The 27,522-nt window shown below is 40.6% G+C and overlaps 2 protein-coding genes across 3 annotated transcripts in view; both read right to left on the bottom strand.

Moving 5' to 3' along the window:
• The window catches only part of LOC118918038 (UDP-glucuronosyltransferase 3A2-like), a 37,403-nt gene extending 29,398 nt beyond the window's left edge, over positions 1-8,005 (bottom strand). The window contains exons 1-2 of the mRNA XM_057495840.1: positions 7,789-8,005; positions 5,447-5,548 (exon numbers count right to left, since the gene is read on the bottom strand). Of these exons, the coding sequence (XP_057351823.1) occupies positions 5,447-5,548; positions 7,789-7,882 (196 nt within the window). The 5' untranslated portion in view covers positions 7,883-8,005. The remainder of the gene's footprint in view (positions 1-5,446; positions 5,549-7,788) is intronic.
• An 18,048-nt stretch (positions 8,006-26,053) lies between these two features.
• LOC118935632 (UDP-glucuronosyltransferase 3A1-like) overlaps positions 26,054-27,522 on the bottom strand; it is a 50,821-nt gene continuing 49,352 nt past the window's right edge. For both annotated transcript variants that reach the window (XM_036932113.2, XM_057495831.1), the window contains one exon: positions 26,054-26,572. In XM_036932113.2, the coding sequence (XP_036788008.2) occupies positions 26,296-26,572 (277 nt within the window). In that variant the 3' untranslated portion in view covers positions 26,054-26,295. The remainder of the gene's footprint in view (positions 26,573-27,522) is intronic.

Here is a 27,522-nt window from a genome sequence, read left to right as displayed (position 1 = left end):
CAGCACAGAAATGAAGCCACACAGACTCCGTCAACTAATATTTGACTAGGGAACCTAAGAATATTCAGTGAGAAAAGGACAGTCTCTTCAATAATAGTATCAGCAAAATTGGATATTTACATGCAAAGAATGAAATTAGACCTCTCTCTTTTACATAAATGTAAAACTCCAAACTATAACTCCTTGAGGAAAATGTATGGAAAAATCTCCTTGACATTAGTCTTGGCAACAGTTTTTTGGATATTTGGATATGAATCAAAAGTGCAAGGTACAAAGGAACAAGTAAACAAGTGAGACTATGTGAAACAAAAAAGCTTTTTTCTCCAAAGTGTAAGAAATAATCAACAAAAGGAAAAGGCAAGCTACAGGTGGGAGAAAATATTTGCAAAGTGCATGATAAGTGGTTGATGTAAAACTCAGCTGAGGATTTGAACAGACATTTCTCCAAAGAACACACACTAATGGCCAAAAAGTACATAAAAGATATTCAACATCATTACTCATCATGAAAATTCAAATCAAAACCACATGAAGTCACCTCACGCATGTTAAAATGGCTATTGTCAAAAAGACAAGAGTTAAGAAGTGTCAGCAAGGATTTGGAGAAAAGGGAACTCCTGTGTACCCTTGAGGGGAATGCAAATGACTTTAGCCACTACGGAATACAATACTGAGGTTCCTCAAAGAATTAAAAATAATATTACCAAATGACCCACAATCCCACTTCTGGGTACATATCCAAAAGAAATGAAAACACTATCTTGAAGAGATATCTGCACTCTCATTTTCCTTTCATCATTATTCACAATAGCCAACATATGGAAACAACTTAAGTATCCATTGATAAATATGTATATATATATATACACACACACACACAGATATATATACACACACAATGAAATGCTACTTGACACAAAAAAGAAGGAAATCCTGTTTTTGTGACAACATAGATGGACTTTAAGGGCATTATGCTGGCTGAAATAAGTGAGATAGAGAAACATAAACACTGTATATTCTCACTAATATGTGGAATATAATAAAGCTGGACTCAAAGAAACAGAGACTAGAATATATGTTGCCAGGTACTGAAGGTGGGGCATCTGGGGAGATGTTGGTTGGTCTAAGGGTACAAATGTCCAGGTATGGGATGAATAAATGCTGGGAATCTAATGTACAGCATAGTGACTATAGCTAACAATGCAGTATTATGTATTTGAAAGTTGTTAAGAGGGTAGATAGATCTTGATTGTTATCACTCAAAAGGAAAATGGGAATTACATGAAGGGATGGAGGTGTTAACAAATCTTCTGTGGTAATCCTTTCACAATATTTATGCATTTCAACACTTCACATTGTGCAACTTAAGCATATATATGCCATATAAAATTAATACCTCAAAAAATTTGGGTGGGAAATACTATTAAGTAACCAATGGATTAAAGAAGGAAACAATAGGAAAATTAGAAAGCACTTTGACATGAACATTTTGAGAAAATCAGAAAATACTTTGAGATAAATTCCTATTTGGGTAAAGAACACAGAATCTCTTGTATAGAGTCTCAAAATGTGTATCAAGGTCACACATGTTTCTACACATACTAAAAATACAATACATGGGGAGCCTCTCCAAGACTATCCTTGTCCTCTTCAGATTTTCAGGAATTATTGATCATGCCAAGGCACTAATCACTTCTCAAAATGTATGATGGTGACCTTTTCCAATAAGACCTTCAGTGAAATTTTCAACTCTCTCACCAGCCCTAGGGAGCAGGTCCCATAAAAAATCAAAATAACTTCAACAGGTTCAAATTTAAATAAATGAAACAAAGCACATTATGGTCATCAAATATGAAGGGAAACCCTCATTCCAGCCCCAACCCTTAACCACTTTAAAAACAAAGCACATTATGGTCATCAAATATGAAGGGAAACCCTCATTCCAGCCCCAACCCTTAACCACTTTAAAAACCCCAAGCCACTCTCCTTTCTCTACTCTTAATATATTCTGGAACCAGCTAGGAAGTTGCCTTATTCTCCCCAGGAAGCTCCAATATAATATTAATAAACCTTTTAGAGCCTCTTGCTGTGTATTTGATACCAGAACCTAACTAAAGAGGGGGGTCATTTTTATCACAGAGTGACTAAAACAATTTTGGTCGAATTAAAACTAATTTTACCCAAACTCTCTCAGAAACTTGAGGACAGAACACTTCTCAGTTCACTCTCTGAGGCAAACATTGCCCTGATAGCAATGACAGAAGAAGCATTCAGACAAAATCCCAGAATAGTGTTCTACGTGAACACACATGTAAAGTCTTAAACTGAAACTTAAGCAACCTGAATCTAAATATAAATTAACAGAAAATATGTCTTGACCAAATGGAGCTTATTCTCCCAGAATATAAGGTTAGTTTTGACATCTGAAAATCAATCAGTGATAGTCAACATATTCAGAAAACAAGCAAAAAATAATATATTCATACTAATGAAAGTAACAAAAGTATGGAATTAGAGCTCATCAAAATTAAAAGTTGTGCTCTTCAAAAGATACTGCTAAGAGAATGAAAAGATAAGTCATGGACTGATAAGGAATATTTGCAAAGCTTATATCTGATAAAATAGTTACATCCAAAATATATATCAAGAACTCTGAAAACTCAATAAAAAGAAAACAAACATCCCTATTTAAGAATGGAATTTGTCAGCTACAAATCTGACAAACACTTCATCAATGAGGAATTTTGGACACGTGTGCATGAAAAATGCTTGAAGGAAATCAGTTATGAAGTAAATATAAATAAAAACCATGATGAATTACAACTAACAATCTGCACAAGAGTGGCTAAAATTAAAAAGACCAGCTCTACCAAGTGCTCAGAAGGAAGTAGGAGAGATGGAACTTGCATTCACCTCTGGTTAGAATGTAGAATGTTACAGCCACTTTGGAAATTTGACTATTTCCTAAAAAATTAAACATATACTTAACATATGGTTCAGCTACTGCACTCCTGGCAATTAATCCAGAGAAAAGACAGTACGTGTTCATACAAAGACATGTATAAAAATGTTCACAGCAGGTTTATTTTTTGTAGCTCAAAACTGTAAACTACCATAATATCCATCAACAGGCAACTAAATAAACACATTCTAGTACTCCATAAAATAGAACACTATTCACCAATAAAAGAAAATGAAGTATTCATACAACCACTATGAATTTTTCTCAAAATATTTATGCTAAATAAAATAAACCAAAATCTAAGGGTTCATAATTATGATCCCATTAATATCAAATCTAGAAGATGCATTCAATATAATGACATACTAGTGATTGACTAACAATAGGAATTGGAAGGTGGGAAGCACAGAAGGGAGATGGCCAAAGAACATGAGAAATCTTCTAGGGGTGAAAATAAATTTGTTATCTTGATTATGTTGATGGTTTCATACATATATATAAAAGCAAAGTCATCAAATTATATATTTTAAATATGTGTAGTTTATTATTGCCAATATTACTTCAATACAATGCTTGAAATAATGAAGACAATGAATTTCAATTTCAATCTGTGGCCCCAAACTAGCAACAGGACCTTCCTACTATAAACTACTTAAAAAAAATTTTTTTTAGAAACATCAGATATATAGTAAATTCACGGTAAAATGTTTTTCAGATGTTGGAAATCAGGCTGTTCATGACATAGATGGCTGGTTGGGAAAATCTCCAGGACACAGCTCATGGAGCAGGTGCCCAAATCTGGCCTGGCCCTCTTCCCAAGTGCAGGAGACTGAGTTCAGGTTTTGGGGAAGTCATAGAAGCTTGAATTCCAAAGGCAGAATTCCAGAATACCAAAGACATCTGCATAGGCAAAAGCTCTGGAGTTTGGATTTTCCTGGGAGCAGTTCTACACATACATGTGAGGATATCACCCAAGTCTTGGAATGGCCACCATAAATAATGAGGTAAAACAATACCCTCATGGTACACAGGGCCTCTTTCCAAGCCGCTGTTCAGCCTTGACATATAATAAAGCCTAAAAATAAGGTCCCCAATCAGCTTGATGAAGGTGACATTTTGATCATCATCAGTCTAACCCCTATAACTTTCTCTCAATTGGTTCGAAAATTCAGAGGGAAAGGTAGTGGTATCTTACTAAGCTCTATAAGCCCCAAACAGTAAGAGGCTGACCTCACCTGATGACAACAGACAGAAACACTGTATGTTTCACTCCCAAGGCCCAATGAGCACCGCTTGATAGGTAAAGGGAGGAGCCCAGGAGTCCAATCCAAAGCCTGAATTCCAAGACAGAGCCTCCTTATTAGCTGCTGATCTTCTCTCCTACCTACGCACCCAAAGAAAGCTGAATTAACTGGCTGAAGAAGCAAGTCCACTCCTTAAAAGGAAAACTAATATACCATTCAAAACCTCAATAATTTCCATTAGTTGGTGAATATTGAAAGAATATTAAAACTTGGACTATTAAAACTTGGGCCCAAGGATAAACCAAACGGGACCGTGAATCCGGTGAATTGTTTTGGATTTTGGAGAACAGGTAGAAAGACAAAAGCTTTCAATAGTTCCTCAAAGCTAAAGAACCCACTGAAATGAAATGATCATGTGCTTCAACTACCCTGCCTGACAGTCAAGGCAGATGCATAGTGGTATGTATAGAACGATATTCAGTGAACAATATAGAACCCAAACTAGAAGGTGATCAAAACTGTTGTAAAACATTCTGAACAATGACAAAACCTAAAGTTCATTTTCAGAATTCTATAATTGTTTAGACTATTTTTCATCATAGTTGATTAATTTTGGAATATTTTAAAGAATCATAGCTCCAGCTAGTCTGAATAAGAAACTCAGAGTTTAAAGTCCCAGATACACCCAACTCTACTGTTAATCTGCCATGTGAACCTGAACAAATCACTTCAGTTTTCTGGGCCTCTGTGTCCTAGACTGATGAACTTCTTTGGAACTAAAATTCTTTGGATTCAGTGACCCAAGAACTTTTGACAACCTGAGGAAGCTTTCTTAAATTTCAGGTCTCATAACAGGAGTAGAAAGTAACCTATGATAAAGGAGGAGCAGCTGTAATTACATAAAAGAAGCCTTAAATATGGCTGAATACTTCCGTTCAATACAAATTTAAACCACAAAACAGACTAGCAATTATCAAAACGATCAATAATAATGTAAAGAGGCTGGCCTAAAATGAAATTACCCAGATAAAGGTAAGTTAGGGTGATATGGCATGTGGAGGCCAAGTCTATTGAACCTTATAAGATATCCAGGATTTAACATAATCACACATTCACAAACGCACATTTTTTCATTTCTTCAATAACTCGATTCTAAAGATTTTGTGCTAAGCATAATATAAATAAGGCATTGTCTTTCTTTGTCTGGTATAGGAGAATTCAAAAATTATAAAAATCATACTTTGGATCATAAGCTGTCTTCCAAAATGAAGCATAGTGACATTATGGCCATGATCTTGAAGGATCTGAGACACCCGATCAAACAGCAGATAATGGCTTCCACCTAGGAACAATACACAGTTTCACTTTTGTAAAGATGAGAATAGAGGGTCTGAAAGCGCTGTGAGGTGGCAGGAGAGAAATCTGGGTAAGCCAACAGAAAATTGATAGAGAAGAAAGGAAGATGAATTTCTTCAGTCTCTCTTTCTCACTTTGCATAACTTAAGCTCAGATGCCTGCCCCTGTCTGAACGGAACCTTGGCCTCTGGCGGTCCTCCACCAGAGGACACTTCGTCTCCTTTACTGACAGAGACACCCTTTTGGTCTCCCTTGACTGTCTCTCCATCAGTGTGAGGAGCTTCTCTGGGCTTAGGTTTCGGGAGTTCCTGACCCTGAGGCACAAGCTGCATGTTAGCCGGGCTCATGGAGACACCACGTCCTAAAGAAATGAGAGAGCTGGTGGTCACTGTGGCACAGTGCTGTGCATGTGGGTGGGAAGGGTCCGAACAGACAATCAACCAGAGCTATTTCTGGGATGCTCCTCTTTGGAAATTTATTATAGTGTAGGAGGCAGAAATATGGGGTCTTGAATTTGAGTCCAAGAAACAGCTGTTGGAGGGAAAGCATGTGCAGCCACCACTTAGAGCCACTTGGGGCCTCTATTTTGTACAACAATTAAAACATTGAGGATGACTGTGGGGACCAAGGACTGAATCTGCAGGATCCTATGTGCTTGGGACACTGGAGTATCCCCCAGAGGAGGACCACTCTTGGACTCTAAGGAAAGAGAAGTTGAATCCTCCACACAGGTCCAAGTCCCATCACACCACGTCTGCCTAAAACTCTGTGCCATCCATCCTGGGCCGTCTCTCTTGAATCTATGGGTCTCAGCAGCAGGGAAATCCAGACCAGAGGGAAGGCATAGATTTGCCGAAGATGGGAAGTGGGGGTCTTTGGGAGAGGATGGCCGATATGACTGGGTCACCAGAGAGGACTGTATCACTACAGAGATAGTGCGCATGTCTGGCAATTACTCTACTTCTTCTATCACACTTGTGTTGCCTGAGGGAACACCACTGACAAAAAACTCAACTCCCTTACCGCTCGACCTGCTGCCTGCTCTTGCTCACATTTAACTTGTGGAGGAAATGGGTGCAGGTGGAAGGGGTTCCTACAGACACAGCCAGTCATGTGGGTCTCAGTGAGCCAGAGCCCTTAGGGGGCAGAGGCCAGGCTTCTAGCACCTCCCAAAGCGCCATCAGCTCCCTGCAGAGTCGGAGGCACGGGAGTAGGTACTTTTCAGAGGGGCAGATGGTTCTGTTCTCCATTGTCTCTATCATAAAACTGGAAGAAAAGAAAAAAGGCTTAAAAATGCGGCAAGGGATTTTTAAATGCTGATTTTTAGAAATCCCCACTGTAAAGAGTGACAGAGTGGAATCTGTGGAAGAGGATGGTTTTGACTAAGAAATCCAGAGTAAATTGCCTGGGTGCCTTTCCGGAGATGCATGGGGCTCTTGCACAGGGCACCTCATTTCCCTAACCTCAGTTTCCCACTCAGGAAATGCAAGGACTGAGGGGCCCCAGAACGCTTCAGGATGGGTTGAATAAATCTTGGGGAAACTCCGTCTTATACTGACTCCTTATCCTGATTAAGATTTCGGGTTCGTCATCTGTCCCCTTTTCGGCAAAAGGAATGGAAGTAAAACTACGTCCACAATATGCATAAGTAACTGCTTCACTGTCTGTCAAAACTTCTAGCAGGACAGGTGAGAGAGAGAGAGACCCCCAGCCCAAGGACTCCCTTGCCCCAGGTCCCCTCCTCTGCCTGGGATCCCCAGGTTTCCTAGTCATGAAGCATCTTCAATTTGCACTACTGCCCCCAGGAGCACCCGTTCCCGGCCTCCAAGGGCCTGAAATGGACTCCACCTCGCACTTGCTGCTGGCACCCACCGCGCCCAGCTAAAGTTAGCGGTGAGCCTCCAGCGCCCTGGAGCAGGCGGCCCGCGGTCTCCAGCTCAGCCCTGGATCACAACTACTGGCCCCAGATGCGCACAATGGGACGCGCGTCCAGACAGATTTTTAGGAGTGGACAGGAAACCAGTGATTCTCCAGAACTCACTTCTACGGGAGGTGGAGCCCCCTCCCGGCGCCACAGCCCCCGCCGCCTCTCCCTCCTCCAGCCTGGGACACAAGCCGGGTCTGGGAAACCGCAGGCGCTGGCGCGCTGTGCAAGGGTTGCTGGCCCGAGCCCTGGCACCGGTGCCCGGGACGCGCCTGTCTCGGGATACTTGGCAGGGCACTCACCCAGTGTGGACACGGTCAGGATTTTGGCGGCCTCTGGGAGAAGGAGCGCGGGCACGAGGAAACCCAGGAGAAACAGCGCCCGCGGCCCCGCCATGTTCGTCCCCGCGCAGCTGGAGCGCAGTCCCGCTTTGCGCACCACGCACCCTGAGCCCCTCAAAGGTCCTGAGCCCAGGCGGACACGCGCGCGCAGCCAGGCAAGGTTTGGCGCTGGAAGTTGATCCCGCCTCTCTTTACCTTTTGTCCCCTCTGTCCCTTCTGCCCCTCCTCCCTGGGTGTGTGCTCCTTTGGAAATTCTGTCCTCCCCCCCACTGTACCAAGGGCAGTGGGAAGAAGAACTTGGTGAGCTGATCCTTAACCCGCCCGTGTCCTTGTAATCACTACACTTTCCTCATTGAAAATACTGTGAGCCGGGAGTGGTGGGTAGAGACCTTAGGAAATCACGTCCAAGAAAGGTCACCTCCAAGTGACTGGGGACCATGTCCCTTCAGGGATCCGACCCGAAGTTACGGGACCCCATCACCTTTCTGACAGCTCTAATCATCCCAAACAGCCTTCCCCATTCCCGATTCCCCATATACCTGCTTAAAATCTCTTCTAGTGTTCAAGGTCCCAGGAGAAGACTCCCGAAGGAAAAATGACCTACACTTACTGCTCAGAGTTTCTTTGAAAGAAACTTATTCATGAAAGGTGATACAGGTCCTTAGTATTAACCACCTGTTGAAGTCCAGGTGTTTACCTGGAGAACTGAATTTACAAAGCTGCACCTATAATTCTGCATGAACATCATAAAATCGGAAGGGTGGTGGGCACCGCGTTCTACTTCTGTAAGTGCTTGAAAGTGTTCATTAGAAAGTTTTTTAAATTCTCCCAATATTATTCCATTTTTTTCTTGTACATCCATTTTTGTGCTATACTCATGTCGTCACGTGACTACATATATACATGTTGACTATTAAAATCTTCAAATATTTTACTTCCCAGTGAAAAAAATCATCTGTGCATCACAAAGGTGCCATTAAGCATTACGTAATCACATCACCTTATCTGCACACCTTATCAAATTCCACCCATTCTCCCAATACCTACATAGTAATATGAATGTTCTGGTGCAGGAGCAAATCCAGGATCACACATTATGTTAAGTATCATGTCTATTACATCTCCTTTAGTAAGGATTGGCTTCTCAGACTTCATTTTCTTTCATGTCATTGGCATTTTAAAGAGCACAAACCATTAATTTTATAAAATGGCTTTCGATTTGGGTTTGTCTGATGTTTTCTTATTATACTTCAGTTTAAGGTTTTTTTCAGGAATAATGCAAAGCTGACTTTGGCTCCATCTCAGACAGGAAGCACATGATGCCATATGCCCCCATTATCGGTGAAGATAACTTTGATCTCTTGTGTAAAGTGGTGTCTACCAAGACTCTCAATTGAAAAGTTACTAGTTTCTATACTCTAGTGAAGAAACAAGTTGTAGGGAGACATTTTCAAAATGTAAATATTCTGTTCCTCATCAAATTCTACTCATATTATCATCTTTTGCATATCTTCCTGAATCAATGATTACTGCCATGGTGGCAGATTAATGAATTTTTAACTCCATTTTCCTCCTTTATATCTCATGTGGTTTCTGTTTAATTGCTAACCTATCTATTGCCCTTTCCTACATAGGTATTTCTATTTATTTGTTATCAGTTTTTGCACCTGGAAACATATTTATTCAATGGGATATAATCTCCCACTACCATTATTTACTGGCTCGGTCCTGTGTCTTGCCTGGCCCCCATCATTTTGGAACTTTTCCTTTCTTTCTTGCACATGATTTCCAGACTCATCTTGTACTTTTCTTTGTCCCTGTCTTAAAAGCATCCATATCTTAAGGAACCCATTAGTAGGGAATGTTTGGAAACCTGGATATCATTGGTAGAAATGCTCATTGCTAATGAAGTGCCACTGTTTATAATCCCTTTTCGATGGACAGTCACGAAAGCACAGATGCAGACATGGGTATAAATATCACATACCTGTATCTCTCTTCATAGCTATGTTTATATTTAGTTTATAACAGATAATGAATTCATACTCATATGAATGAATTCTAGTACAACACCACAGAGCTGTTGCTAACTTTCCCATTTCCACATTTGTAAACCCTTTCCAAAATTAAGAATCTAACTCTCAGCATCTTTGGTATTTTTACTCACTTGCTCAATCATACCATGCACTGAAAGAAGGTTCTGGTATAGTGATCCACCAACTGTGATAAAGAAACCTGCTCAAGAGAATACAAGATTTTTTGCATTTCTTTTCTTCTTTGGATTGACAGTACAAAGAGTGTACTGTGTACAAAATGGAATTGTTTCATTCCTTTATTTATTTTTTGCTACATAGGGATTATGGTATACCTTTAAAAAATGTTTTAAATCCATTTGTTTGTATTCCATTTTATGTTTTCCCTCCATTTTTTTTATTTAGGTATAAATTTGTTATAAAAAACACTAACATGCTTTCAAAACCTGAACTATGTAAAAATATAAATCCATAGCCTTTCACTAACTTTCCTGAACTTCCACGCTTTTCAAACAGCAACCTTGTGAACAGTCTGTCTCATTTTCCCCCACTCTCTCCCTACGTTTCTTTTTGGCAAATAAATGCAGATACACATGTATTTTTATTCTTTTTCCCTTCTCTTTCCTTAAAAAGTCAGCATGCTATGTACTTTGCTCTATTTACTTAGTAATATCAGAATTCACTCAAGATTAGTTTGTAGTTGTCTTGCTCATCGCATTTTATAGCTGCCTGCTATTCCTGTGTGTGCATGTCCATAGCTTCATTCCTCAATTTTAATAGATTTTTAAAAATATTAGGACTAGCAGTCCTTTATGTTGGATGTATGTTATAAAATTTTTCCTCCCACTTGTTAATTGGTATTTGACCCCCCTTAACAATGATTTAGCCATGTAAAAAAGATTTTCTGATATTGTTAAATTAGTCAAGCTTTTTGTTGAATCAGGACTTTTTACTCATATTTAGAAAGCGTTTCCATACACACAGGTTATGCAAAAATTTACCTTTTTTTGAACCGGTATGTTGTCATATTTTATATTAAATGTCTGATGTATTTGGAGTTTACTTTGGATGTGGTGTGAAGTACAGACTGAATTCTAAATGATTATCCAGTTGTCCCAGTACTTTTTGATTCAGGTGCTGTAACTCAGTTCTTGATTTTGGGATCTTATGATTTCTAAATAGAGAGAAAGATATGTTAAAGAATAATTTAAATATAGTAAGAAAAATGCTTCAGAAGAGGAGGCAATGACCTCTGCTGAGAGTGTGGTGGTCAGGTCCAGCCATACTGATGTGAAGTCATGACTCTGGGTGTTGAAGAACAAGAGGAAGAGTTTTTTTAATTCCGACAAGAGCGTAATAGCATTTCTGAGAGAGAACATGTAATGGCCAAAGACACGGAGATACAAACAGCATAGCACAGCGTGTTGGGGTGGGGGTGGCAAAGAGGCCCTCTTTCTAGTCAGACTCCTCTGAACCATCTTCTGTACTAGACCTCGACTTTGCTTCTGCCTTGCCCTTAGCCTGCTGAGCCCAATTTTAGTAAAGATCCTCCTAAGCTAGTTAATGGGAAGTCCCTCTAGCCTTGTTCTCTAATCACTCTGGTCTTCCTTTGATAAGAAACCCCTTACCTTTGAAATCGAATCAAGTTCCTCTTACTAATTCTCTGTGCACTGACCCCTGACAAAGTTGGGTTCTCCTTGGCCAAGCTCTAATGAGGCTCCTGGGAGCTCTCTTTTCAACTAGGCACTGACTTTTGGACTTCCATGTTCATCTCTGGATTGTCAGTTTAGCAAGAATGCCACTAAGTCAGTTTACCCAGCCCCTGTTCTCCATATCTGATGAACTTCAATATCTATTCGGGTTCCTTATCTTCTATTATTCCCCAGTAATGTCTCATTACCCTGACTTGCCTCTTAGCGAGAATCCTATTAGATACGTTAAGCCAGAAGCCCCCTTATTCCTGGTGCTTCCTCATGATTTTCCATACACTGACTCCCACTCAGCTCCTTGGCTGTAATTCCCACTTCTTCTTGTATTCAGATCGAATCGTATTCAGTCTGTCTTTCCCCCGCTGCAAGATCCCACTGCAGTGGTGTATAGACCTATCATATGGTCCCCCTTGAATAAAGTCCTCCTTACCATCTTTAACAAGTATCACTGAATAATTTTTTCTTTAACAACTCCTCACTCTGCTTGTTGGCTGTGAATCCCCAGCTGTCCTTGCTGCACCCTGGGTTGAGGCCAGTTTCTCTTCCCTATGATGACACGCTCTTCCTTGTTGCAATAGTCTCGCAGTTTTCTTTGCCAGGTTTAACAAGTGTCAGCCTAACTTCTCTTTAACAGGTATAGCATATGTGGAAAATGGACAAAGGGAGGATAGCTGAAGTTGTGCCTGCTGAGTTGACTAGAGATAAATCACAGAGACATTATATTCCCTGAAATGGGAGCCAGCAAAGGAGTTTTTTATTTTTTATTTTTTATTTCAGTATCATCAATCTACAATTACATGAGGAACATTATGTTTACTGGACTCCCCCCATCACCACTTCCCCCCCCCACAAACCCCATTACAGTCATTGTCCATCATCTCAGTAAGATGCTGTAGAAACACTACTTGTCTTCTCTGTGTTGCACAGCCCTCCCCGTGCCCCTGCCCCACATCCCCACATTATACATGCTAATCGTTATGCCCCCTTTCTTCCCCCCCTCCACCCCCATCTCTTTCCCTTCCCAGCCCTCCTCCCCAGTCTCTTTCCCTTTGGTAACTGTTAGTCCATTTTCAGTTCTGTGTTTGTGCTGCTATTTTGTTCCTTCAGTTTTTTCTTTATTCTTACACTCCACATATGAGTGAAATCATTTGGTACTTTTTTTCTCTGCCTGAACATATACCCTCTAGCTCAATCCATGTTGTTGCAAATGGTAGGATTTGTTTTCTTCTTATGGCTGAATAATATTCCATTGTGTGTATGTGCCACATCTTCTTTATCCATTCATCTACTGATGGACACTTAGGTTGCTTCCATTTCTTGGCTATTGTAAATAGTGCTGTGATAAACATAGGGGTACATATATCTATTTCAAACTGGACTGCTGCATTCTTAGGGTAAATTCCTGGAAGTGGAACTCCTAGGTCAAATGGTATTTCTATTTTTAGCTTTTTTAGGAACCTCCATACTGATTTCCACAATGGTTGAACTAATTTACATTCCCACCAGCAGTATAGGAGGGTTCACCTTTCTCCACAACCTCGTCAACATTTGTTGTTGTTTGTGTTTTGGATGATGGCAATCCTTACTGGTGTGAGGTGATATCCCATTGTAGTTTTAATTTGCATTTCTCTGATGATTAGCGATGTGGAGCATCTTTCCATGTGCCTGTTGGCCATCTGAATTTCTTCTTTGGAGAAGTGTCTGTTCAGCTCCTCTGCCCATTTTTTAATTGAATCATTTGCTTTTTGTTTGTTGAGGTGTGTGAGCTCTTTATATATTTCGGATGTCAACCCTTAATTGGATATGTCATTTATGAATATATTCTCCCATACTATAGGATGCCTTTTTGTTCTGCTGATGGTGTCCTTTGTTTTTCAGCTTGATATAGTTCCACTTGTTCATTTTTGCTTTTGTTTCCCTTGCCCAGGGAGATATGTTCATGACAAGTCGCTCATGTTTATGTCCAAGAGATTTTTGCCTATGTTTTTTTCTAAGAGTTTTATGTTTTCATGACTTACATTCAGGTCTTTGTTCCATTTCGAATTTACTTTTGTGTATGGGTTTAGACAATGATCCAGTTTCATTCTCTTACATGTAGCTCCCCAGTTTTACCAACACCAGCTGCTGAAGAGGCTGTCATTTACCCATTGTATGTCCATGGCTCCTTTATCATATATTAGTTGACCATATATGTTTGGGTTAAAGTCTGGAGAATTTATTGCGTTCCACTGGTCTGTGGTTCTGTTCTTGTGCCAGTACCAAATTGTCTTGATTACTGTGGCTTTGTAGTAGAGCTTGAACTTGGGGAGTGAGATCCCCCCCACTTTATTCTTCCTTCTCAGGACTGCTTTGACTATTCAGGGTCTTTTGTGGTTCCATATGAATTTTAGAACTATTTGTTCCAGTTCATTGAAGAATGCTGTTGGTGTTTTCATAGGGATTGCATTGAATCTGTAGATAGCTTTAGCAGGATGGCCATTTTCACAATATTAATTCTTCCTAGCCAAGAGCATGGGTGCAGTTTCCATTTGTTAGTGTCTTCTTTAATTTCTCTTAAGAGTGTCTTGTAGTTTTCAGGGTATGGGTCTTTCACTTCCTTGGTTAGGTTTATTCCTAGGTATTTTATTCCTTTTGATGCAACTGTGAATAGAATTGTTTTCCTGATTTCTCTTTCTGCTAGTTTATTGTTAGTGTATAGGAAAGCAACATATTTCTGTGTATTAATTTTGTATCCTGCAAATTTGCTGAATTCTGATATTAGTTCTAATAGTTTTGGAGAGGGTCTTTAGGGTTTTTTATGTAGAATATCATGTCATCTGCATAGAATGACAGTTTGACTTCTTCTTTACCAATCTGGATTCCTTTTATTTCTTGTTTTGTCTGATTGCCAAGGCTAGCACCTCCAGCAATATGTTGAATAACAGTGGGGGAGAGTGGGCCTCCCTGTCTTGTTTCCGATCTTAGAGGAAAAGCTTTCAGCTTCTCACTATTAAGTATGATGTTGGCTGTGGGTTTATCATATATGGCCTTTATTATGTTGAGGTACTTGCACTCTATACCCATTTTGTTGACAGTTTTTATCATGAATGGATGTTGACTTTTGTCAAATGGTTTTTCAGCGTCTATGGAGATGATCATGTGGTTTTTGTCCTTCTTTTTGTTTTTGTGATAGATGATGTTGAAGGATTTTCGAATGTTGTACCATCCTTGCATCCCTGAAATGAATCCCACTTGGTCATGGAGTATGATCGTGTTGATGTATTTTTTAATTTGGTTTGATAATATTTTGTTGAGAATTTTTGCATCTATGTTCATCAGGGATATTGGTCTGCAATTTTCTTTTTTGTTGTGTCTTTGCCTGGTTTTGGTATTAGGGTGATGCTGGCTTCATAGAATTAGACTGGAAGTATTCCTTCCTCTTCTATTTTTTGGAAAACTTTAAGGAGAATGGGTAATATGTCTTCTCTGTATGTCTGATAAAATCCCATGGTAAATCCAGCTGGCCCGGGGGTTTTGCTCTTGCGTAGTTTTTTTATTACTGCTTCAATTTCATTGCTGGTAATTGGTCTGTTTAGATTTTCTGTTTCTTCCTTGGTCAGTCTTTGATTGTTGTATTTTTCTAGGAAGTTGTCCATTTCTTCTAGGTTTCCAGCTTGTTAGCATATAGGTTTTCATAGTATTCTCTCATGCTTCTTTGTATTTCTGTGGGGTCCATCATGATTTTTCCTTTCTCGTTTTGGATTCTGTTGATGTGTGTAGACCCTCTTTTTTTCTTGATAAGTCTGGCTAGGGGTTTATCTACTTTATTTATTTTCCCAAAAAACCAGCTCTTTGTTTCATTGATATTTTTCTATTGTTTTATTCTTCTCAATTTTATTTATTTCTTCTCTGATCTTTATTATGTCCCTCCTTCTGCTGACTTTGGGCCTCATTTGTTCTTCTTTTTTCTGATTTCAATAATTGTGACTTTAGACTATTCATTTGGGATTGTTCTTCCGTCTTCAAATATGCCTGGATTGCTATATACTTTCCTCTTAACAGAGCTTTCACTGCATCCCACAGCAGTGGGGGCTTTGTACTGTTGTTGTCATTTGGCTCCCTATATTTCTTGATCTCTATTTTAATTTGGTCATTGATCCATTGATAATTTAGGAGTATGTTGTTAAGCCTCCATGTGTTTGGGAGCCTTTTTGTTTTCTTTGTACAATTTATTTCTAGTTTTATGCCTTGATGGTCTGAGAAGTTGGTTGGTAGAATTTCAGTCTTTTTGAATTTACTGATGCTCTTTTTGTGGCCTGGTATGTGGTCTATTCTGGAAAATGTTCCATGTGCACTTGAGAATAGTGTGAATCCTACTGCTTTTGGGTGTAGAGTTCTGTAGATGTCTATTAGGTCCATCTGTTCTAGTGTGTTGTTCAGTGCCTCTGTGTCCTTACTCATTTTCTGTCTGGTGGATCTGTCCTTTGGAGTGAGTGGTGTGTTGAGGTCTCCTAAGATGAATGTATTGCATTCTATTTCCTCCTTTAATTCTGTTAGTATTAGTTTCACATATGTTGGTGCTCCTGTATTGGGTGCATGTGTACTTATAATGGTTATATCCACTTCTTGGACTGATGCCTTTATCATTATGTAATGTCCTTCTTTATCTCTTGTTACTTTCTTTGTTTTGAAGTCTATTTTGTCTGATACTAGTACTGCAACCCCTGGATTTTTCTCCCTATTGTTTGCATGAAATATCTTTTTCCATCCCTTGACTTTTAGTCTGTGTATGTCTTTGTGTTTGAGGTGAGTCTCTTGTAAGCAGCATATAGATGGGTCTTGATTTTTTATCCATTCTATTACTCCTTGTCTTTTGATTGGTTTATTCAGTCCTTTTACATTTAGGGTGATTATTGAAAGATATGTACTTAATACCGTTGCAGGCTTTAGATGCGTGGTTACCAAAGGTTCAAGGGTACCTTCTTTACTATCTAACCATCTAATTATCTCTTTTATTAAGGTGTTATAAACACAGTCTAATGATTCTTTATTTCTCTCCCTTCTTATTCTTCCTCCTCCATTCTTTATATGTCAGGTGTTTTATTCTGTGCTCTTTTATGTTTCCTTTGACTGCTTTTGTGAATAGTTGATTTTATTTTTTGCCTTTAGTTAGTATTTGGTTGGTCTGCTTTCTTTGTTGTGACTTTATTTTCTCTGGCGACATCCATTTTTCCCTAGGAGTGCTTCCAGGGAGAACAGTCCCTTAAAAATATCCTGCAGAGGTGGATTGTGGGAGGTAAATTCCCTCAACTTTTCCTTGTCTGGGAATTGTTTAATCCCTCCTTTATATTTAAATGATCATCGTGCTGGATACAGTCTTCTTGGTTCAAGGCCCTTCTGTTTCATTGCATTAAATATATCATGCCATTCTCTTCTGGCCTGTAAGGTTTCTTTTGAGAAGTCTGATGATAGTCTGATGGGTTTTCTTTGTAGGTGACCTTTCTCCTCTCTCTGGCTGCCTTTAATACTCTGTCCTTGTCCTTGATCTTTGCCATTTTAATTATTTTGTGTCTTGGTGTTGTCCTCCTAGGGTCCCTTGTGTTGGGAGTTCTGTGGGCTTCCATGGTCTGAGAGATTATTTCCTCCCCCAGTTTGGGGAAAGTTTCAGTAATTATTTCTTCAAATACACTTTCTAACCCTTTCTCTCTGTTCTTCTTCTTCTGGTATCCCTATAATGCAAATAATGTTCCATTTCGATTGGTCACACTGTTCTCTTAGTATTCTTTCATTCCTGGAGATCCTTTCATCTCTCTCTGTCTCAGCTTCTCTGTGTTCCTGTTCTCTGATTTCTATTCCACTAATGGCCTCCTGCACCTCATCCAATCTACTCTTAAGTCCTTCCAGAGATTGTTTTATCTCTGTATTCTCCCTCCTAACTTCACCCTTTAGCTCTTGCATATTTCTCTGCAGGTCCATCTGCATGGTTATGACCTTTATTTTGAATTCTTTTTCAGAAAGATTGGTTAAATCTACCTCCCCAGGCTCCCTCTCAGGGGTTGTCTCTATGATTCTGGTCTGGATCAAATTCTTCTGCCTTTTCATGGCAATAGAGGTAGTTCTGGGCAGTTGGTCCAGGTGTTAGCTGGGAGAACAAAGTCCCCTCCTGCTTGCTGGTTATCTTGCAGGTCCTCAGAGCAGCTTTTGGTTTTATTTCCTGAGCCACCATGGGCAGGGCAGTTGTCAGGGCAGCCCAGAGCCCTGCTGGGAGTTGCAAGCATGCCAGGTGTGCTCGCCTGTGAGAATGGTGACCGTTGGAACCCTTTCCAGACTTCCTCTGTCTTTGCATGCGGGCAGGGCCCCTGAGTCCAGAACGGGTGGCTATGGGCAAGGCTCTGGGCAATTGCTGTGGACGTGGCCACTCTCTAGCTGCTTCCCTGCTATGACAGGGCCACGCCAGAGGTGTAATGGATGGGAGGCTGTTTATCGCTGTGAGGACTTCAGAGCTGTGCTACCTCCCAGGGGGCTCGCGAGCATGAATTTCCACGGGATTCCCAGGTGCTGGGCTGAGTGTGCTGGGATGCTGCTGTCCAGCTGTGAGGTCCCTGTCCCTTTAAGACTTTCAAAAAGAGCTTGCTTTTCTTTTGTCCCAGGTGCACCGTCTGCGGGACCTGCTCACAGGTTTTACTGTTCCATTTCCCTAATATCCAACACAGCACGCAATGTGTGTTCTCGCTCCTGGTGCAGATGACTAAGGCTGAGTATTTAGCAGTCCTGGGCTTCCACTCCCTCCCTGCTGTGACTCCTTACCTTCTGCCACGGACCTGGGGTTGGGGGGAGCTCGGGTCCCGCTGGGCCGCGGAGTGTATCTTACCCACTTCATGAGGTGCCGAGTTCTCGCTGACACAGATGTAGCCTGGCTGTTGTACTGTATCCTCTGGTCTATCTTTTAGGAATAGTTGTATTTGTTGTATTTTCAAAAATATATATGGTTTTGGGAGGAGATGTCCACTGCCTTACTCACACCGCAATCTTGGCTCCTCCTCCTTCTCTGCAAAGGATTTTTTTTCTTTACTTTTTTATATTAAGTATTAAGGTATGATTGATACACACTCTTATGAAAGTTTCACATGAAAAACATGGTGGTTGCTACATTCCCCCATATTATCAAGTCCCCACCCATACCCCAGTGCAGTCACTGTTCATCAGTGTAGTAAGACGCCACACATCGACTATGTTCCTTCACTGTGCTACACTGTTCTCCCTGTGATCCCCCACACCATGTGAACTAAACATAATACCCTTCAATCCCCTTCACCCTCCCTCCCCATTCACCCTCCCACACCCCTCCTCTTTGGTAACCAATAGTTCATTATTGGAGTCTCCGAGTCTGCTTCTATTTTGTTCCGTCAGTTTTGCTTTGTTGTAATACTCCACAAATGAGGGAAATCATTTGGCATTTGTCTTCCTCTGCCTGGCTTATTTCACTGAGCATAATGTCCTCCAGCTCCATCCATGTGGTTGCAAATGGTAGAATCTGTTTCTTCCCTACGGTCAAATAGTATTCCATAGTGTATATGTACCACATCTTCTTTATCCATTCACCTACTGATGGACACTTAGGTTGCTTCCATATCTTGGCTTTTGTAAAAAGTGCTGTGATAAACGTAGTGGTGCATATGTCTTTTTGAATCTGAGAAGTTGTATTTTTGGATAAATTCCAAGGAGTGGGATTTCAGGGTCAAATGACAGTTCTATTTTTAGTTTTTTGAGGAACCTCCATATTGCTTTCCACAATGGTTGAACTAGCTTATATTCCCACCAGCAGTGTAGGAGGGTTCCCCTTTCTCTGCATCCTCACCAGCATTTGTTGTTCTTAGTCTTTTTGATGCTGGCCATCCTTACTGGTGTGAGTTGATATCTCATTGTGGTTTTAATTTGCATTTCCCTGATGATTAGTGATGTAAAGCATCTTTTCATGTGTCTGTTGGCCATCTGAATTTCTTCTTTGGAGAACTGTCTCTTCATATCCTCTGCCCATTTGTCAATTCGGTTATTTGCTTTTTGGGTGTTGAGACATGTAAGTTCTTTATATATTTTGGATGTTAACCCCTTGTCAGATACATCATTTACAAATATGTTCTCCCATACTGTAGGATGCCTTTTTGTTCTGTTGATGGTGTCCTTTGCTGTAGAGAAACATTTTAGTTTGATGTAGTCCCATGAGTTCATTATTGCTTTTGTTTCCCTTGCTCGAGGAGTTGTATTCAGGTAGAAGTTGCTTATGCTTATATATAGAAGATGTTTGTCTATGTGTTTTCTAAGAGCTTTATGGTTTCATGACTTACATTCAGGTCTTTGATCCATTTCGAGTTTACGTTTGTGTATCGGGTTCAAGAATTATACAGTTTCATTCTACTGCATGTAGCTGTCCAGTTTTGCCAACACCATCTGTTGAAAAGGCTGTCATTTCCCCATTGTATATCCATTGCTCCTTTATCATATATTAATTGACCATATAGGTTTGGGTTTATGTCTGGGCTCTCTAGTCTGTTCCACCCATCTATGGGTCTGTTCTTGTGCCAGTACCAAATTGTCTTGAGTACTGTGACTTTCTAGTACAGCTTTAAGTTGGGGAGCATAATTCCCACTGCTTTATTCTTCCTTCTCAGGATTGCTTTGGCTATTTGGGGTCTTTTGTGGTTCCATATGAATTTTAGAATGATTTTCTCTAGTTCGTTGAAGAATGCTGTCGGTATTTTGATAGGATTTGCATTAAATCCATAGATTGCTTTAGGCAAGATTGCCATTTTGACAATATTAATTCTTCCTATCCATGAGCACAGGATGTGTTTCCATTTATTAGTATCTTCTTTAATTTCTCTCATGAGTGTTTTGTAGTTTTCAGAGTATAGGTCTTTCCCTTCCTTGGTTAGCTTTATTCCTAGGTATTTTATTCTTTTGATACAATTGTGAATGGGATTGTTTTCCTGATTTCTCTCTGTGTTAGTTCATTTTTAGTGTATAGGAATACAACAGATTTCTTTGTAATTAATTTTGTATCCTGCAACTTTGATTAATTCAGATATTAGATCTGGTAGTTTAGGGGAGGATTCTTCTGGGTTTTTATGTTCAATACCATGTCATCTGCAAACTGGGACAGTTTGACTGCTTCCTTGCCAATCTGATGCCTTATATGTTTTTGGGTTGTCTGATTGTCATGGCTAGGACCTCCAGTTCTATGTTGAATAGAAGTGGGGAAAGTGGGCATACTTGTCTTGTTTCTGATCTTAAAGGAAAAGCTTTCAGCTACTTGCTTTTAAGTATGATGTTGGCTGTAGGTTTGTCATATATAGCCTTTATTATGTTGAGGCACTTGTCCTCTATACCTATTTTGTTGAGAGCTTTTATCATAAATGGATGTTGAATTTTGTCAAATGCTTTTTCAGCGTCTATGGAGATGATCATGTGGTTTTTGCCCTTCTTTTTGTTGTTGTGGTGGATGATGCTGATGGATTTTTTAGTGTGGTACCACCCTTGCATCCTTGGAATAATTCCTAATTGATCATGGTGGATGATCTTATTGATGTATCTTTGAATTCGATTTGCTAATATTTTGTTGAGTATTTTTGTATCAATCTTCATGAGAGATATTGGTCTGTAATTTTCTTTTTTTGTTGTGTCTTTGCCTGATTTTGGTATTAGAGTGATGTTGGCCTCATAGAATGAGTTTGGAAGTATTCCCTCTTCTTCTACTTTTTGGAAAACTTTAAAGAGGATGGATATTAGGTCTTCACTAAATGTTTGATAAAATTCAGCGGTGAAGCCATCTGGTCCAGGTGTTTTGTTCTTTGGTCTGTTTTTGATTGGCAGTTCGATTTTATTGTTGGGAATTGGTCTGTTCATATTTTGTTTCTTCCTTGGTCAGCCTTGGAAGGTTGTGTTTTTCTAGAAAGTTGTCCATTTCTTCTAGGTTATCCAGTTTGTTAGCATTTAATTTTTCATAGCATTCTCTAATAATTCTTTGTATTTCTGTGGTGTCTGTAGTGATTTTCCTTTCTCATTTCTGATTCTGTTTATGTGTGTAGACTCTCTTTTTTTCTTGATAAGTTTGGCTAGGGGTTTATCTATTTTGTTTATTTTCTCAAAGAAACAGCTCTTGTTTTCATTGGTTCTTTCTATAGTTTTATTCTTCTCGATTTTATTTATTTCTGCTCTGATCTTTATTATGTCCCTCCTTCTACTGACTTTGGGCTTCATTTGTTCTTCTTTTTCTAGTTTCACTAATTGTGAGTTTAGACTGCTTATATGGGATTGTTCTTATTTTTTGAGGAAGGCCTGTATTGCAATATACTTTCCTCTTAGCATGGCCTTGGCTGTGTCCCACAGATTTTATGGTGTTGAATTGTTGTTGTCATTTATCTCCATATATTGCTTGATCTCTGCTTTTATTAGGTCATTGATCCATTGGTTATACTGGAGCATGTTGTGAAGCCTCCATGTGTTTCTGGAATTTTTTATTTTCCTTGCATAATTTACTTCTACTTTCATACCTTTGTGATGTGAGAAACTGGTTGGTACAATTTCAATATTTTTGAATTTACTGTGGCTCTTTTTGTGGCCTAGTATATGATCTATTCTTGAAAATGTTCCATGTGCAATTGAGAAGAATGTGTATTTTGGTGCGTTTGGGTGTAGAGTTCTGTAAATGTCTGTTAGGTCCATCTGTTCTAATGTGTTTTTCAGTGCCTCTTTGTCCTTACTTATTTTCTGTCTGGTTGACCTGTCCTTCAGAGTGACTGGAGTGTTGAAGTCTCCCAGAATGAATGCATTACATTCTATTTCCCCTTTTAATTCTGTTAGTATTTGTTTCACATATGTAGGTGCTCCTGTGTTGGGAGCATAGATAATTATCATGGTTATATCATTTGTTGGATTGACCCTTTTATCATTATGTAATGTACTTCTTTGTGTCTTGTGACTTTCTTTGTTTTGAATTCTATTTTATCTGATGCACATACTGCAACTCCTTTTTTCTCTCTATTAGTTGCACGAAATATCTTTTGACATCCCTTCACTTTTAGTCTGTGGATGTCTTTGGTTTTAAAGTGAGTCTCTTGCAGGCAGCATATAGATGGGTGTTGATATTTTATCCATTCATTGACTCTATGTCTTTTGATTGGTGCATTCAGTCCATTTACATTTAGGGTAATTACAGATAGGTATGTACCTATTGCCATCTCAGACTTTAGATTCGTGGTTATGAAAGGTTCAAGGGTAACTTCCTTACTATCTAAGAGTCTAACTTAACTCACTTAATATGCTATTACAAACATGATCTAAAGGTTTTCTTTTTCTCCTCCTTTTTCTTACTCCTCCATTCTTTATGTATTAGGTATCATATTCTGTATTCTTTATACCTTGATTGACTTTGGGGATACTTAATTTTGCATTTGCTTAGTAATTAGCTGTTCTACTTTCTTTACTGTGGTTCATTTACTTCTGGTTACAGCTATTAAACCTTAGGAAGACTTCCATCTATATTAGTCCCTCCAGAATGAACTGTAGAGGTGGTTTGTGGGAGGCAAATTCTCTCAGCTTTTGCTTAACTGGAAATTGTTTAATCCCTCCTTCAAATTTAAATGATAATCTTGCCAGACAAAGTAATCTTGGTTTGAGGCCCTTCTGCTTCATTGCATTAAATACATCATGTCACTCCTTTCTGGCCTGTAAGGTTTCTGCTAAGTAGTCTGATTTTAGCCTGATGGGCTTTCCTCTGTATGTGATGTTTTTTCTCTCTCTGGCTGCTTTTAATAGTCTGTCTTTACCCTTGGTCTTTGCCATTTTAATTGCTACATGTCTTGGTGTTGGCTTCCTTGGGTCCCTTGTGCTGGGAGATTTGTGCACCTCCATGGCCTGAGATACTATCTCCTTCCCCATATTGGGGAAGTTTTCAGAAATTACCTCCTCAAAGACACTTTCTATCCCTTCCTCTCTCTTCTTCTTCTTCTGGTATCCCTATAATGCGAATATTGTTCCATTTGGATTGGTCCCACAGTTCTCTCAATATTCTTTCATTCTTGGAGATCCTTTTTTCTCTCTGTGCCTCAGCTTCTTTGTATTTCTCTTCACTGGTTTCTATTTAATTTATCATCACCTCCACCATATACAACCTGCTTTTAGTACTAATACCCTCCATTCTGTTCTTCAATAATTGTATCTCTGACCAGAATTCAATCCTGAGTTCTTGGATATCTTTCTGTACCTCCATTAGCATGTTAATGATTTTTATTTTGAATGCCCTTTCACCTAGAGTAATAAAGTCCATGTCATTTAAATCTTTCTTGGGAGCTGTATTAATTTATCAGGGGTCGCAGGGGAGTGGTACCCTGTGGGTAGGAAAGAGTCCTGCTTCCCGGCTGCTATGCCTGCCTCCACTGCCTGAACCAGTGGGCCAAGCACACAGGTATAAGCTTTTGTCCCAGAGCAACTGGATATGGATCCCTGCTTTTCACAAGTGGCTGAAATCCCAATCTCTCCAGGAACTACAACTTTCCCAGATTTTCAACCCCATAATCATGAGAGTATCATGAAAGCACCATGAAATGTAGGTTTGTGCTCCTTGAGCAGACCTCTGGAGCTATGTATTCATCAGTCCCAGTCCTCCCCTCCCTCCCTACTCAGTTTGTCTTCCTCCCGCTGGTGAGCTGGGGTGGGGTAGGGGCTTGTGTCCCACCAGGCCACAGCTTTGCTACCTTACTCTGTTCCTTGAGGTCTGCTCTTTTATCCAGCTGTATGCAGTCTGGCGCAATCCTCTTTCCTGTTGCTCTCTCATGATTAGTTGTACTAATTATATGCAGTTTTAGGAGGAAGCATCTGTCTCACCTCTCATGCCAGTGTCTTTAATCCCTTCTCCCAGCAAAGGATTTTAATAAGGGAGTGCTGAGATCAGATTTCCACATTGCCAAGACCACACTGGCAAGGCTGTGGAAGATGCTTGGAGGGAAGAAACTGGGGGAATATTCTCCTTAGATCACTGGCTGCTACTGATTTTATTTCAGGGATGGGGATGGGCCTGAGGAAGCACCTGCCACAGAGTTCGCCTTAATGAGTGACCAGATGTTAGGAGAAGACAGCAAGCTGCAGGTGGAGGGAGGGAGTTACGAGCCAGGGAGCCTCATCCTACAGTCCCAGTGCTGGTCATTTTGAAATAAAATTGTAGCTATTGATTCAAGTAGGACACAAGGGATTTCCACATCTGCACTTCAGGGGACTATTGCTGCAGACCATTTCAAGGGTTTCATAGGAAATACAAAAATAAAACCTTGTGTCACACACATACTCACCCCCTGAGGACCCACACTTGCGCCTGTGACATGCTCCTTGAAGCATCAGAACTCACAGGAAGGGTTGAAACTAGCCACCCAGTACTGCCGACTCCCAGAGAAAATATTTTCTTAGAATTGGAAAATGGGTGGACTTGCCTATTTCTTCAAGAAGTATTTCTAGCAGATGTTTCATTTTTTATTTTAATTGTTACAAGATGTGTTTCAGGAACCTAAAAGTAAGCAATCAAAGACTATGGTCCTCCCAGGGCCACTACATATGTCCAAAGTATTCTTCTCTATATTTTAAACCCCTCAGACACCATAAATCTCAAAACTTTCAGAAGGAGCATTAATTTCATCTAAGAATGGAGAAGCAAATATGATAACATAATCACTTGAGAATGAAATATTTCTTGAAAACCTTGTACAAGAAAGGCAGTTTTGAACATCCATTTACAAAAGAAGAACACAACAAAAGAAATTACATATATATACACACACTCACACACATATATAAATGTTATATAGATACATAGAAAGAGAGGTGTGGAGAGAAACTTCTGTAGACATAATAGAGCCATCAAAGCAGCAATCGACGGGCTACCTCCACACGTGGTCTAGACTTGAAAAACCAAACAAACAAAAACCCACGTGTTAAAGCCATACTTTTTCTGGTTTTTGTTACTAGGGACCGAGTGTTATTCCTAAGGAATTGCCTGCACAGATGTTCTCTGCCATGTAGGGGTGGCGGATGGAAAGGTTCCAAACAGAGAAAGCTCTCAGAACTGCCTCAGACACCGGGCTGGAAGCCCCAAAGCCTTACATGGAGGTGCCGGGATCCACGTGAAGTTTCCGTGACCGCATTTTGAAGAACGGGACTCTTGAAAAGGGAACTGTAATCACAGGAAAGCACAGCATAGATTGTGGGTCAAAGTCCGCCAGGCCTGCCAGGAAAGGAGGTGCTCCCTGCAGGAGGGCCCCCCTCGGGGCAGAGAGCACAGTGTGGTCCTGGGAAGGGCTGTCTCTGACCAACTACAGGACAGAGGCAGGGGGTGGGTCAGGGAATGGGAGTTACTCTTTAATCGGTGCAGTTTTACTTTGGGAAGGAGACGATGACCTGGAATTGGATGGTAGAGATATGGGGCAGGTAGTGAGGCATGACAAAGTGAACGCATGAAAGTCACTGAAATGTGTATTTAATGATAAAAAAGGAAGCTTGTATGTGATGTCTATTTTACCGCAATTAAAAAAAAATCCCAGCAGTGCTTCAAAGGCTGTCTAAACAGAGGCAGAATAGTGAGGAGCAATTTTCTGGCCACTGTTATGTGGCTGTGAGAAAAGGACACCAGGGGCGGCCCATGCCGGTGAAACCTTCTAAGAGCCACTGTCTCCCAACCCTCCCTCCACAGGTTGCACGTGGCCTCAGGCCTCCTTCAGCTTCCTGGACCCACACAGCCACCTGGCTGCCGTGCCCAGCAGCTTCCCACAGAGCCACACGGCAACCAGGGTGACCAACAGCAGGAACAAGAAGACGTCTAGCAGGTACTGCTCGTGCCACGGCTGCTGCAAGGCGTAGGGCTTGAGGTGCGCTGCACCCCCTGTCTGGAGGATGTGGTCGGTCCAGCCCACCAGCCGCTGGGCAGGGGTCAGGGGGTGGGAGCGCCTGATGATGCTGGCAGCCACCGCTGCTGATTTGTACCTGTAGGCAAGACAGGGCATGGCATACTCAGGGGACTCACAAGTCTTAGCGACCTGGCATCACACAGAACACGCACTTTCCACTGTATGCACAAAAGACTCAGTGTCAAGGAAAGGATGTTGGCCTGGTCTTGCCAGTGTCTAGGTGGGTCCCTAGAAAAGTTCAAACTGATACCTACATGCAAAGACCCATGTTCAGTGCTAGACTGTAAAAACGTGACTACATCAGTCAAGAGTAGTTTCCACCCAGGAAGGTTTATGGCACAGTAAGGGAAAAGTACGTATGTATATATATGATGTACTACATTCATGAGGCAGAGCTTCTATCCTTGAAACCCTATAAGATATTCCATTTTGGTTACAAAATAATATGTTGTGTCTCATGGCAATTTACCTTGGTATCAATGGGTCCCTTTTACTGACTAACATACCAGAAATTCATATAAAGTTACTTTGTGGCAGCCCTGAGTGGGGGGGCCCTGGGAACATAGTGGAAACGAGACACAGGTTGCTCTCTGGGGGAGCTGAGGTTCTGCACTCTGGTGTGGGGGGACAGACAAAAACTAAAATGTAAAGAAATGGGGTAGTTACAGATCCCAAGGATTGTTAAGAAGAAAATAATGAATCACGATGGGAGTGGGTGGGAGAGGAGTCTAGGTAGGACTGTCAAACTGGGAGCCACCCCTCTGAGGAGACGACATTGCAGGGGAGATCTGAATGTCATCAGGAGCTGCCTGTGAGCAAAAGGGGAGGATGCTGCAGGGAGCAGCACAGACAAAGGGCCTGACATGGGGACAGTGTGGCATTTTGGGAACAGAAGGGCAACCTCCTGTCTCAGTTGGAGCCCTACTACACAAGTGCCTGTTAAATATAATGAGTTCTCAGAGACTCCCCGTATGTACGTCGTGTCCCTCACCACCCCTCAGGCAGGTTATTCTCAGCCTCTAACCT

Source organism: Manis pentadactyla, chromosome 2 (genome assembly GCF_030020395.1).
Source record: "Manis pentadactyla isolate mManPen7 chromosome 2, mManPen7.hap1, whole genome shotgun sequence".
Taxonomy (NCBI): domain Eukaryota; kingdom Metazoa; phylum Chordata; class Mammalia; order Pholidota; family Manidae; genus Manis; species Manis pentadactyla.
The sequence above is the reverse complement of the archived record's forward strand: the minus strand, read 5'-3'. Positions and strand labels throughout refer to the sequence as shown.